At 36.8% G+C, this 13,357-nt stretch overlaps 2 protein-coding genes across 2 annotated transcripts; both read left to right on the top strand.

Moving 5' to 3' along the window:
• The first annotated feature begins 2,685 nt into the window (after window positions 1-2,685).
• On the top strand, window positions 2,686-4,273 carry LOC113731687 (peroxidase N1-like). Its single transcript, XM_027257070.2, has 3 exons — window positions 2,686-3,093; window positions 3,206-3,368; window positions 3,727-4,273. Exons 1-3 carry the CDS (start codon window positions 2,686-2,688, stop codon window positions 4,143-4,145), a joined length of 990 nt encoding a protein of 329 aa, XP_027112871.1. The 3' UTR covers window positions 4,146-4,273.
• Window positions 4,274-9,141: 4,868 nt separating this feature from the next.
• LOC113731688 (cationic peroxidase 2-like) lies at window positions 9,142-11,054 on the top strand. Its single transcript, XM_027257071.2, has 3 exons — window positions 9,142-9,682; window positions 9,807-9,969; window positions 10,279-11,054. The coding sequence occupies exons 1-3, from the start codon at window positions 9,281-9,283 to the stop codon at window positions 10,695-10,697; spliced, it is 984 nt and encodes a 327-aa protein (XP_027112872.1). The 5' UTR covers window positions 9,142-9,280; the 3' UTR covers window positions 10,698-11,054.
• The last annotated feature ends 2,303 nt before the right edge of the window (window positions 11,055-13,357 follow it).

The raw sequence follows: 13,357 nt of genomic DNA on the forward strand, positions 1-13,357 counted from the left end.
TTCCTGCTATTTGGCTTAGTTGGTTACAAAATCTTCCCATTGATCTATATGCAAAATGCTAGAATGGGTAAACGAACTTGCCTCCTCACCTAAGGAATTTTCGGGGTACAAGATAGCCAACTGTGTTAATTAACGGAGGAAACAAGGGATGGAACCAGTTTGTCCGAGGAAAATATCTAGGTAGAATTAGCTGCAACAAAATATTCATAGAATTCAATATCAATAGCATAGCATACGATGGCAAATTTAAAGCATATTCTCAACAAAACACGGATGGATTTGCCTCTTCCTTCACAAAAAAGATATTCTTGCAATGATAAGCAAGCCCCGAATACGCATGCAAAAAATTTTGCCTTGCTCCCTGGTTTACTAAGGAATCTTTGATGGGATAAGGGTGTAAAGTAAAATCTGTTAAATTAAATCTTCCAGTCATACGCATGTACGTGAGAGCGTGTTAATTACTTCCTTTTGATCATGAATGCACAAAATGACCATGCATGCCAATTTTCCGTGGGAAGAACCTTTTGTTGTCGAGCCTACTAGTCGCTACGTAAATACTTTTAACCGTGTACGGATCACTACAATTCTTTAAACCCATCTGAAGGGGCTGTTCTATTCGATTTCTTGATCACAAAAACGATGAACCAAAATTTCCCACAGAAAATGCCAGAAGAGACCTCTAACTTTTGTACGTCAAGAATGGAAATAGAACCAGCAGCTCAAGCAGTGCAATGACGTGCCACGCAATCAATAGAAGCATAGAACTATTAATTAAAACCACAAAGAAGAAAACAAAGGCATGGGGAAAGACCTGTCGATCAACGTTATCCATTATTAATAATATAAAATGTCGTCTAGGTGTTTCCTTCCTCTTGCTCCGATCTCCCCTAGGAAGTTGTCCCTTGCGACGAATGTATAATATTATTTGCACCAATTGGATGCGCTTTTCAAGCCACACATGTACACTAATAGTAAGAGCTTGTTCATTCATAGATATGTTTGTACTTGCAAACAAACATTGAGAAGATAAACGTTTAGTATAATATGTGGCTTTCTCTTGATGATTAATCTATTAGTACATGTTTAATATGCATATGCAAATATTATTTCATTGGACAAATTGGGGGAGGATTGAACTGTATGGTAAAGGAGAACAGCTTATAAGAAGAAGATTTTGAATTCAAAATTCTCCATTCGCCCTGCTCCTAATGCCGAGGGGAATTGAGTTTTATTTTATTTTCTTCATATTTGATTATTTAATAAGTTAACAGGGTTTCCTTAATTATGAATTATGATTGTCCAATTCTTTGGTTTTGGCCTTCAAAACAAAAAAAGAATTATTTGGTTTTTTATGACTGACTGACTGACTTTTCATGCCCGGGCCGAAACGAATACGCGCTTCATACAAAGCCGAGCAAACTAAAAGAAGACAAAACTGGAAGACCTAAATAAGTCGTGCGACGTTACAGGCGAAATCAGGCTGTTCCCATTTTGGCGGTCCGCCTAACAGGCACAAAGAATTAGCTTAGCGAGTTGAATGTGTATTTGAGTAGATATAAGTATAACAAACAAGTCTCCTCCATACGACCCAAAAGACAGAAAAGAAAGAAAAACTCCTCTTTCTACTAATTACAGTTTGGCTTGCCAACAGATGCATCCAACAACATGGTAATTCAAAATATGAAAGGCATCACTAGTGCAATAGTAAAACAAATTACTGCCAGAGTGCCTCCTATATATGCATGTATATATATGACTGAAGAACCAAAACTGAAAGAGAATTTGAAGGAAGAACCTTCGCTCCGTAGAGACGTAAAGATGAGAAATTAGCACGTTTTGTACAAAAAATTGGATGCAATTACTGTCTTTCCACATGGATAATACAAGGGCTTGCAAGACAAATGCTGGTTTCTTTGACCGAGACATACATAGGGAAAATAAAAAACTATTGTCTATTGGAACCGAACAAAAATTAGGCATGCAGAACTATTTGGATCCATAAGAAAAGTATACCAAGTTGTATTAGATTATCCATGAATTAGTTGACGAGACCTAGAGACGATTGATGCAGTGAAGTGAAAGGATACTGCCCTGGCACTCGACAGAATTATAATAATCACAGGCTATTTTTTAATTCAAAAGGATAGGACTAGTTCGGTGGTTGATTTATGTCTCATGCACGGCAGCTTACATCGTTTACGTTATTTACATATTTTCTGTAGGAAGTTTGGCACTTGTTAGTTACCGGTGAAAATCCAATACTGAGCAATAGTTGAATATGCCCAGAGCCACCATGCATGCAAAACACGGTTGCAATGTAATAGATGCAACTGGATTTCGTGGAGAATTATCGAGTCTGAGGCAAAGATCATTCTCATTATAAGACAAAGGAAATGGCAGCTGCGCTGTAATGCATCCAACTCATCATCCAATCCACAGTTTGAAAAGTTTCCAATCCTTATAACCCGGTTTCTTGAAGCCGGCTTTGTTTACTTTCTAGTTTTACCTACTACACAATCCAGGCAATTTGCTTGCTTTTGCTGCATATAAATACCAGAGCTCTAGCTAGCACATTCCTCATCACTCCAACGAGTATCAAAACAGCACAAGTATTACTACAAATTTCAAACACTTACAGAGATACAAAGTTCAATATTTAATTTACTAGTATAAACACTCGTGAAAATGGAAGTTCACTCCCTTAACAAAATCTCTGTGATCTTTTCGTTTCTTTTTTTCGCAGTGGGTGCTGCAACCTTGGTATTAGGCCAAGGAACGCGAGTTGGGTTCTATGCAGCTTCATGTCCCCGAGCTGAATCAATTGTGCAATCTACAGTGAGAACACATTTTCAGTCCGACCCTAAAGTTGCTCCGGGGTTGCTTAGGATGCATTTCCACGACTGTTTCGTCCAGGGCTGCGACGGTTCTATCCTCATTGACGGTGCAGGCACCGAGAAAACTGCTCCGCCTAATCTTTTGTTGAGAGGATATGAAGTGATTGACGATGCTAAGAGCCAGCTTGAGCAAGCATGCCCTGGTGTCGTTTCTTGTGCAGACATTCTTGCTTTAGCTGCCCGTGACTCTGTTGTGCTGGTAAATTTAATCTTGTGCTATCAAATTCTAGTAGTTCCAGCTCAATTTTTCCAGATCATTCTTGTTTCTGTTTTGCATGAGAGGTTGGCTTAACCTTTGGAAGTTCATGCAGGCTGGTGGACCGGGTTGGCCTGTGCCAACGGGACGTAGAGATGGCCGAGTTTCATTAGCATCCGATGCCACAAATTTGCCAGGATTCAGAGATTCCGTTGATGTTCAAAAGCAAAAGTTTGCTGCCAAAGGTCTCGATACACAAGACCTCGTGGCCCTTGTTGGTAAGGACGATCATATTGTTATGGATCTCTCTTTCTTTTTTGTCCATTCTATTTGCGTATTTTTTTTTAATGCTAATTTTGCCCCTCCTGATCGACACATTATTTTGTTATAGTTCAAACCCCCGGTAATTGCGTGGCAAATAATCTCCAATGGATTCGTACGTACACATCAATGAAAGTGATGTACATTGTTCTTTCTCGATTGTCAAAATCATTTTTCTCGATCCTCTGAAAATTTAGTATCCATATCAGATTGGCCAAGGCAACGAACATTACTTACAATTGGGACAGTAGCATGCGGTGTCAATATTTTAAGAATAGCCAACGGTCTTTATTACATTTGTGTTTATAATATTAGGGGGACACACAATTGGAACGGTAGCTTGCCAATTCGTCCAGTACAGAATGTACAACTTCAATTCCAGCGTGACGGTTGACCCTTCGATCAGTCCCTCTTTTCTTTCTCAATTTCAGTCACTTTGTCCGGCAAATGGTGACGCCTCCAAGCGTGTGGCCCTAGACACCGGCAGTGAAAACAGGTTCGACAACTCTTTCTTCGGAAATCTTCAGAGTGGTCGGGGTATCCTAGAATCAGATCAAATGCTGTGGACAGATCCCTCCACCAGAACCCTTGTGCAACGATTTTTAGGGATAAGAGGCTTGCTTGGCTTGACGTTCAGTGCGGAATTTGCAAGGTCCATGGTGAAGATGAGTAACATTGGTGTTATTACAGGCACTGATGGTGAGATTCGCAGAGTCTGCTCGGCTATAAATTGAGCTACTGATTTTTTGCAAATCTTTTGTAGCCCAGAATTGGGATTCCAAAACTGTAATTGTGAAGCTAGCTATTAGTACTACTTTTCTATAGATGATCATAAGCCTAAGCGGCCAATGTATTCATTTCGATCCACAGGATTCAATCTATATATATGTTTCAGGTGCAGCATTTTTACCACAGTACGTTTAGGAGGTATAGTATGCATTAGAAGAGTGACGAAGTTTCCACATTAATAAGAAAAAGAAGAAAATGATAAATCCACGGTTCCACTGAGAAAAGAAAAGTATCGGTTGGATATATACTTTGGTGTAATATTTCATCTCATCTCTTCCAAGTCCATTAGTTCATGAATTCTGCGCTTGTTGCTACTTTGCATCATCCTACAGCTAAATTGTATACAAAAATAGTACGATGTGCTTTTTCATATACAATATCTCCTCTCAATTTCGGTTAAATTGTCTCTATGACATCCATAGCCTCGTTATGCACATGCATTACAGATGTGACAAATTATTCAATCTTAATTTTACAATTATAAACGATGATATTTTGTCTGAGCTGCAACCTGATCCGTACTCTAAACATCTTATTTCATAATCTCTATCACAGCCACTCTAATTAAGCAAGTTCTAGTATTTTAGGGTTTGTTTGGCACCCCTGTTTTAGAGATAGTTTAGAGAGACAAAATTTTGGTAGAACACCATCAAAAATAATACTTTAAAGCATTCGCAGATTTTACAAAATATACATAAAAAATACATCAAATAAAGTACCGGCGGCCGAGGTGGATGGTAGAAGTTATTAGTGGCGGTGGAAAGGGAAATGGGGTGTTTTGGAAATATTCAATTTTTTTTAAATAATTACAGTAAAATATAAAATTTTAAACAAACACTCACAAAATACACGATCCAAATGGATCCTTAGTTGTAATAAAACTTTGAACTACTATTTCAGCACTGTCTTATGTCAATGCTATTTTACTATTTTTTTTTCCATCTACTATGTTTCATATGTAAAAACATTTCGTTTGATCCTTTTTACTTTTATTTAATTGGGGAACTTCTGTACGTAGGAGCATTTACCCCAGTAATGGATCAAGAAATAATTGATAATCTCCATACTTTCAAAAACGAAACCTTGACTTTATTTTTTGGACTAAAAGGTATATTCAGTAGAATTCAATGATTTAAATGGTTGCTTTTCATATATTATAATTTGTTTCTTGGAAAAAACATACAAACATTCAAAGCATTTCAGTTCACGAAAACTAGATCCATGCAAGTATGAGCTGGTATCTACAATTTCATTTGGATCATATTGAAATCCAACTAGATCTTAAATTTTAATTCTGTATAGGATTCCCAAAAAGTTCGAATCGAGCCTGTGAGCTTAGAAGTTGAATTCAATTCAATTCATTTATACCCGTAATGCCATACAATTAAACAAGCAAACAAAGGCATAGGGAACGACTAAAATCCCAAAAAAGAAAAACACACACACACAAAGGCATTGGGAACGAGTAGTGGTGGATCAACTGACTCCAGCCCAGGAATGAACAAAGTGTGGTCTAGGTGTTCCCCACTTTCTTCAATCTGCCCTAAGCCTCAGACGTCGTTTCTTGCGACCAATGTTGACTATTATTTAGACCAGTTGTATGCACATTTTACAGCAACATGCATGCTTGCACCAATATTAGCAGCCTGCATATTGGCATATTAAATCAAGGGTCAAAATTAGAAATTCACATATTATTATTTAGTAGTATTTTAGTCAAATTAGAGTTTTAGTAATTTTATTGGAGTCAAATTATGGCCTTGTTTGGCAAGCAAATTTTTGACCAAGTTTGTTTGCTACAAGTTTTTTAACAACTTTAACTACAGTAACCTTAAAAAAATTCTCAAAATTTTTAAACTATACACTTCAAATTATTCAAAAATTTACACATTTCAAAAAAAAATTTCTACAATTTCTATAGTAAAGTTTTAAACAAACACCTAAAAAACTCACTTGCCAAACGGGGGCCTATAATAGTTATATTGTTTAGGAATTAGTATCTTATTAGAAAATTTCTTATGGTTGTAAGGCTTATTTGCCAAGTCATCTGGTCTATAAGTAAATAGTCATATTATTGTATTTAGTTAAGAAGAGTGAAGGATTGAGAGTCTTATTCTTATAATGTAATTAATAGATTATTATTAGTATTATTTATTTTCTCCCACGCATATTTTTATGTGCGTAAATTGCCTCCCTATATACATTAATTTAGGTCGTCAAATATATCTCCAATAAGTTTTCGGTTCTACATTGTACATTCATTGATAACGTTTTATACACTATAGATGAGAAAATAATTTTTCTTATATTTCATGTTTATAACATAATAAATTTCATATGTATGCATCTACTTCGTCTTGAAAATCGATCGATCTATTCCACGTTTAAAATTACTATGAAGTACTTGGACTAATCATTCATCCGCTCCTAATGCCAAAGAGAGTTCAGTTTTCCTTTGATTGTGTCATTTTTTCAATGATTCACAATCTCAAAGGATTGTGTCATTTTTTCAATGATTCACAATCTCGTCAGGGTCTACTTACGGATTATGATTGGCCAATTATGATTGGATTAGGATGAATTACTTTTCGTGCCCAGCAGTCAGAACCGCGTTGTGCACGGTACGCGCTTCAAACGAACCACAGCTGACCGAATGAAGACAAAACCAGAAGACTTCCGCCCGGTGAGTCGTGTGATTTTTTTTTTTTAATTTTTTTCTAACAAAAAAGAATCTAGATTTAAGAAACGGGAAGAAGACATGGAGATTAAAACCTAAAATTACCTCTCTGTGTTCTGGAGTTTCAACCTTGGGTAAGTCGCGTAATGTTACAAATAATTACCGCAGCAAGTCTTTTCCACTTTTCTTGGGTAATTAAGCTTTAGCATAGCAAGATGTTGCCAATTTTGAATGGACTTTTTTTTTTTTCTCTAATGATAATGCAGTAGTTTAATGAGAAAAAAGAGACATCAACGAGTCATGCAAGAAAGAATAGCAATAGACTAGTTCTTTAGGGGCATGCCAACCCCACTATGCAAGTGAAAGTCAATGAAAAAATAATTTATATCTGAAATTTATATAAGGGATCTAATTTCGGTGGAAAATTATCTCAGTGGTGATGTGAATGGAATAAAATAGCTTCCACAAACATGGAAAAAGCCAGTCAACTCCACTATTGCACTATTGTAGGTAGAAAATTAGCCTAATAGAATGTCTACTCTGTATATAACTAAAAACTAAGAAAATTAGCAATAAAAAAAAAAAAAACCTAAGACAACTAAAGGAGGAACCTTCGCTGTATGGCGACATCAAGAAGGGATAGAAGATTTGTATTTAAAACCTCTAATTTTTCAGACTTTAACATTAATCATTAAATTAAAACCCCTCGACTGTGAAAAATATGGATGTCTTACCACATGCATGGTGCATGGTGCACCGTGCATGGTCTAAGGAGCTGTGTTATTGTTGGACTTTGTATAGATTTATTGGTATGGAAGAGTTAAAGTGCCATACTTTTCTTTGACCGAAACACTAAAGAAGGGGAAAAAAGAAATTGTGGTGCGTGGAAGTGGAAGACAATTAGGCATGCAGAGGCATATGGTTGTGCAAGAAAAGTATACTAAAGTCATATTGGATTATCCCAGAAGTTGACGGCCGGGATCTAGAAACGATCGACCCTAGCACTGGATGGAATAATGATAAACATATATATATATATATATATATATATATTACAGTTTTTAATTCAAATTGAAAGGAGTAATTTGGTGGTCGATTTGTATGTTACGTGTAGCAGCCAAAGTATTAATGGACTCTTATCGTCGACGCGAAGTTGAGCACTTGTCCCTGGTATGTTAAGTGTTAATTGTACTATCGGCTGCTTTAGCATCATAATCCACGATTGTTGGAAAGGATTGCAATTTTCTAGAGTTTTCGTAAAAAAATGTATTGTAAAAATTTGATGTATGTAAGGTAAAAAAATAATTGAAACTTTATTTTTTTGTTAAAAAATTGCTTTCCAAACAAGGTATGACTCCTTCTTTTTCCCCGAAATTGTGTATTTAATAGAGAAAAAAATCAGTACTTCTTTTGCCACTCAATTCCATGAATGCACCTAAAACGGGAAGGAGAAAAAAAGGATTAAACAACCTAGTATGACTCTGGTATTCTCATTTGTTTGATCAACTCAACCCACTACTCCGACTATGATTTGTATTGTCAATATAAGTTGCGCTTTAATTGACAATAATTGGTCATTTCTTCGCAACAGATCATTTACTCACAAAAGATCATATCTTTTATAATTAGCGACTTATAGTTTCAAAAATATTGTTCTAATCTAGATGATGATCGGAGCCGAACCTATTCCAATATTTTTCTTAACAAAAAAAAAAAAGAAGAGCACGGTTCTTATCCAAACTAGATTGGAACTCTAGGTGGCAGTGTATGTGGCATGTAGACCAAATTAAAGTGCTGAAAATGCAGGAAGTACTTTCTTCGGATGGCCTCACATTCTCTCTTCCTCCCTTTTTGCGTTTTTAATGGGTAGGTCAAATTACATTAATATCTCCACACATTGCACCTAAACAAAGAAGAACCGTTAAGGGAACCTTGGCGCATTATGTATCCTGCGTGGCGGTGAAAACCCAATAAACTAGCAAAATTATTCACCGAAAGCCAACATGCATGCAGAATTAAGTAGAACGCGGATACAATAGATTCAACTGAATTCTATATTAAGAAATATCAAAACCGAGGCAAACATCATCTTTGTAATAAAAGGCAGCTGTACTGCAATTCATCCAACCCAAAGTTTGAAAATCTTTCCAATCCTAATTGCCGGAGTCTCCAAGCCGGCTTTGCTTACTTTTTCCTACTCCAGGCAATTTGCTTGCCGTTTGCTGCATATAAATACCAGAGCTCTAGCTAGCACATTCCTCATCACTCGCACAAGCATACAGATATATATGTCTACAGCAGCTTAAGTATACATTGCCAATTTCAAATACTCTTGAGCTCCAAAGTTCATATAAATTATAATTCTTCATTATCCCAGTCTTTGAATTTTCCACATTGGTGAAAATGGAAGCTAGCCACCTTAGCAAAATCTCTACGTTTTTGTTTCTTTTGTTCGCCTCGGCTGCAACCTTGGCATTTGGCCAAGGAACGCGAGTTGGGTTCTATTTAACTTCATGCCCTCGAGCTGAATCCATTGTTCAATCTACTGTGAGGACACATTTTCAGTCCAACCCTAAAATTGCCCCGGGAATACTTAGGATGCACTTCCACGACTGTTTCGTCCAGGGCTGCGACGGTTCTATCCTCATTGACGGTGCAGGCACCGAGAAAACTGCCCCGCCTAATCTTTTGTTAAGAGGATATGAAGTGATTGACGATGCTAAGCGCCAGCTTGAGCAAGCATGTCCTGGGGTCGTTTCTTGTGCAGACATTCTTGCTCTAGCTGCCCGTGATTCTGTTGTGCTGGTAAAGTAAATTAATTATTTTTATGCTGTCACATTCTTATTAGTTTCACCTATTAATATGTCAATATCGTTCTTGAATCTATTTTGCATGAGAAATTGTGTGTAACGCGTGGAAGTTCATGCAGAGTAATGGGCCCGGTTGGCCTGTGCCAACAGGACGAAGAGATGGCCGAGTGTCACTAGCATCCGATACCGCAAATTTGCCGGGATTCAGGGACTCCGTTGATCTTCAAAAGCAGAAGTTCGCCGCGAAAGGTCTCAATACACAAGACCTCGTGGCCCTTGTTGGTAAGTAACTAAGCATATATCGTGTTCTAGAACAATGGCCAAGGCAAGGAAAAGTACTTGCGTGGATCCAGTCGAATATAAATTCGAGTAATTATACCTTTTCAGAGGATATAATTTGTTGACAATTTACACAAAATAATATAGTTCAAAATTTTGGACCACAGGGAACACGAGTCTATGTAAGTATCTGCCACCGGAAAAATGCTTGTAGCGTCCCATATTGATTATATTCCTAGTACAGTACTCCTAGGCTCCTTGTCAACGAGCATTTTAGAAAAGCTAACAATGTGTATATGTTTGCAATATTAGGGGGACATACGATTGGAACAGTAGCTTGCCAATTCGCCCAGTACAGAATGTACAACTTCAATTCCAGCGTGACGGTTGACCCTTCCATCAGTCCCTCTTTTCTTTCTCAATTTCAGTCACTTTGTCCGGCAAATGGTGACGCCTCCAAGCGTGTGGCCCTAGACACCGGCAGTGAAAACAGGTTCGACAACTCTTTCTTCGGAAATCTTCAGAGTGGTCGGGGTATCCTAGAATCAGATCAAATGCTGTGGACAGATCCCTCCACCAGAACCCTTGTGCAACGATTTTTAGGGATAAGAGGCTTGCTTGGCTTGACGTTCAGTGTGGAGTTTGCAAGGTCCATGGTGAAGATGAGTAGCATTGGTGTTAAGACAGGCACTGATGGTGAAATTCGCAAAGTCTGCTCGGCTATAAATTGAGCTACTGATTTTTGCAAATCTTTTGTAGCCCTGAATTGGGATTCCAAAACTGTAATTGTGAAGCTAGCTACAATTACTTTGTTATAGATTTTATTTTTGGTAATAAAAGATAGTTACATAAAAAAAGTAGTGGCACTGGGTTACAAGAACCCTGAATCCCTCACTAACTATAGGGGATATTTGGGGAGGACATTAATGATCAAAAATACAAAAAAGTGTCCTACTGTAACTGGACTCTCTCTCAACTTTGGTATTGCAGGTGCACGTAGGTTTGCCTCCCCATTACTGTGTTATAGATGGTCAAGCGACCAACGTATCATTTCCACAAAAGTTAATATATATGTTTCAGGTGCAACACTTTTACCAGAATTTAAGAGCTGAAATAATGCGTATTGGAAGATAAAGTATCCACATTAACCAGAAAAAGAAGAAAATAATTTAATCTTTGGTTCTAATGAGAAAAGAAAAGTATGAGTTTGATGTAGTACCTCATCTAGATATCTACGACTTTCTGTGTATCGGACACTGTACACATCTTGTGCAATAGAAAGTCTTGGTTGACAGGGTCAAAAAACGTAGTAATATTTTTCTATCATTGTCCCTGTAAGAAAGCTTTCCTAGTACTTTCGTTGAAATCAAATTTGAAATATTTTAGCAATAATTCGCAAATATTTTGTCAACACTTCTACCATTTTTTGTCATGTAGTATAGACGGCAATGTACGTAAAAACACTTCTTTTGGAATTATTACATTTATGTAATCGGAGCTCTTGAATAAGAACATCACCTCGAGTTATGGTTCAAGAAATAATTTGTAATATTGTGATGTTTTCATCGCAGTACCTACAACGCCTTTAAGTTTTAAAAACTAAGTATTGGCTTCATAATTTGGACCAAAAATTATTACTGGTTGTACTTTGTGTATAATCATTTATACCATTGAAAAATGCATAAACATTTAAAGCATTTAAGTCCACAAAATTCTAGATCCAACATAAGTGTGAGCTGGTATCTACAATTTTAATGTTGGAACATATTGACTATCCGGAATTTTCTCTCATGGAGTGTTATACATATCTTCCTGTAAAAATCTTTAAGACAACATAGCAGAAATTTGCGGTACTGAGAGATGGGAAATCAATTCGATTGGCTATCTGACGGTGATTGGAAAACGACGTTGGGATGAGTGGATTATCAAGGTATATACATAATACGCGTTAGAGTTTAAACTATCAAGGTTGATAGATAATTCATATACCTGTGAACCATTTCTCGTAGTCAAGGCATTGGATATTTGGAGCATTGAAGTAAAGGCATGCAAGATGTCAAAATGCATTGACATTTTTGTGATCCCTTTTTCGTCTTCTTTTCAGTTTATTCCACTCGGTGGGTAACCTTTTTTCAACTTTGTCAACTGAGGTTGACAAAGAATCCGTTGACTTTGTCAATGCATCATCAGACAATGAGCATGAAGGCTCAAGGATCAAAAGGTGGGAATAAAAATTAAAAACTACCACTGAATTTACAGCTCATAAACTCAGCAGCTCATAAAAATTCGATTTTATCATACCTGTCAGAGATAAAAGTACATTTGGATAAGGTTCAACTATCTAAACAGAATATGGTGCGGTAGCCGACTGGATTTAAGGCTTTAAACACACACTTTGAAGTTTGCTTAAATAACTCTCGAATACTAAGGAAATGTGAGTAGCAGATAAAATCCTAAGATCTCAGATGAAGCGCTTTTGATCTTTTTTCTAGCTTAAGAAGTCCACAAAATATTCCATTTGCTGTTACTCCACCCTATTCCATTTGCTGTTACGGTGTCATTGGATCCGATTCTCGCTAGAATTTTTATGAAGATGACCTCGATGTGACTTTTAAGTTGGAAATGTAGTCCGAATATAGGATTATGGATCGAGATTCTACATTGTAAACAATGATGGACCTTTTCTTTTTTTGTATAATTTATTTTCAGCAAGGGAGAAGTATGATTTAAGAAGCGGGTAAGGAGAGAAGAATTTAAACACTGAAGGATTGAAGTTGACGAAGAATTCAGCATTGACAGTATGATTTCTATCCCAAATCCTATATTGCCTTCATGGTTAAAGTCACTATTTTTTTTCTCCGTCATGAAAATGAATTCTAAAAGTAGAAACGGACTAGGTGGAACATATTATCTTTCTCTTGTCTGCTGTGTCTTTTTTTTTTTTTTTTTTGTCTGCTGTGTCTATAACGGAGAATTTTTAAGGCGCCATATAGACCCGGACTTCTTGGTACGATCTTGTTTGGAATGTGCGTCTTTTGGGAATTTATCTAAAATTTTACTGTAATTTACTGTAGAAGTTTTTAAAAAAAATTTTGAAATATGTAGATTTTTGAATATTTTGAAGTGTATAGTTTAAAAACTTTGAAAATTTTTTTTGAGATTACCGTAGATAAAGTTTTTAAAAAACTTGTAGCAGACAAACTTGGTAAAAAACTTGAGTTCCAAGCAAGGCAGCACCTGGAATAGTGTCGAAATGTGGATGATTCAGTAATATGCACCAAAATATCACAAGCAGGGCTGGAAAATCCGGGAGAGGTTTAACTTTAAAGGAATTCTTTCACGATGCAAATCGTACGAGAAAATCCTGCGCGCATTTGGGCGTTTGGTACCC

The sequence above is a fragment of the Coffea arabica genome, chromosome 2e, assembly GCF_036785885.1.
Source record: "Coffea arabica cultivar ET-39 chromosome 2e, Coffea Arabica ET-39 HiFi, whole genome shotgun sequence".
Taxonomy (NCBI): Eukaryota; Viridiplantae; Streptophyta; class Magnoliopsida; order Gentianales; family Rubiaceae; genus Coffea; species Coffea arabica.

Coding starts and splice junctions, on each gene's coding strand:
- LOC113731688 (XM_027257071.2), top strand. CDS start 9,281: ATGGAAGCTAGCCACCTTAGCAAAATCTCTACGTTTTTGTTTCTTTTG. Junction 9,683..9,806: donor CCCGTGATTCTGTTGTGCTG/GTAAAGTAAATT, acceptor AAGTTCATGCAG/AGTAATGGGCCCGGTTGGCC. Junction 9,970..10,278: donor AGACCTCGTGGCCCTTGTTG/GTAAGTAACTAA, acceptor TTGCAATATTAG/GGGGACATACGATTGGAACA.
- LOC113731687 (XM_027257070.2), top strand. CDS start 2,686: ATGGAAGTTCACTCCCTTAACAAAATCTCTGTGATCTTTTCGTTTCTT. Junction 3,094..3,205: donor CCCGTGACTCTGTTGTGCTG/GTAAATTTAATC, acceptor AAGTTCATGCAG/GCTGGTGGACCGGGTTGGCC. Junction 3,369..3,726: donor AGACCTCGTGGCCCTTGTTG/GTAAGGACGATC, acceptor TTATAATATTAG/GGGGACACACAATTGGAACG.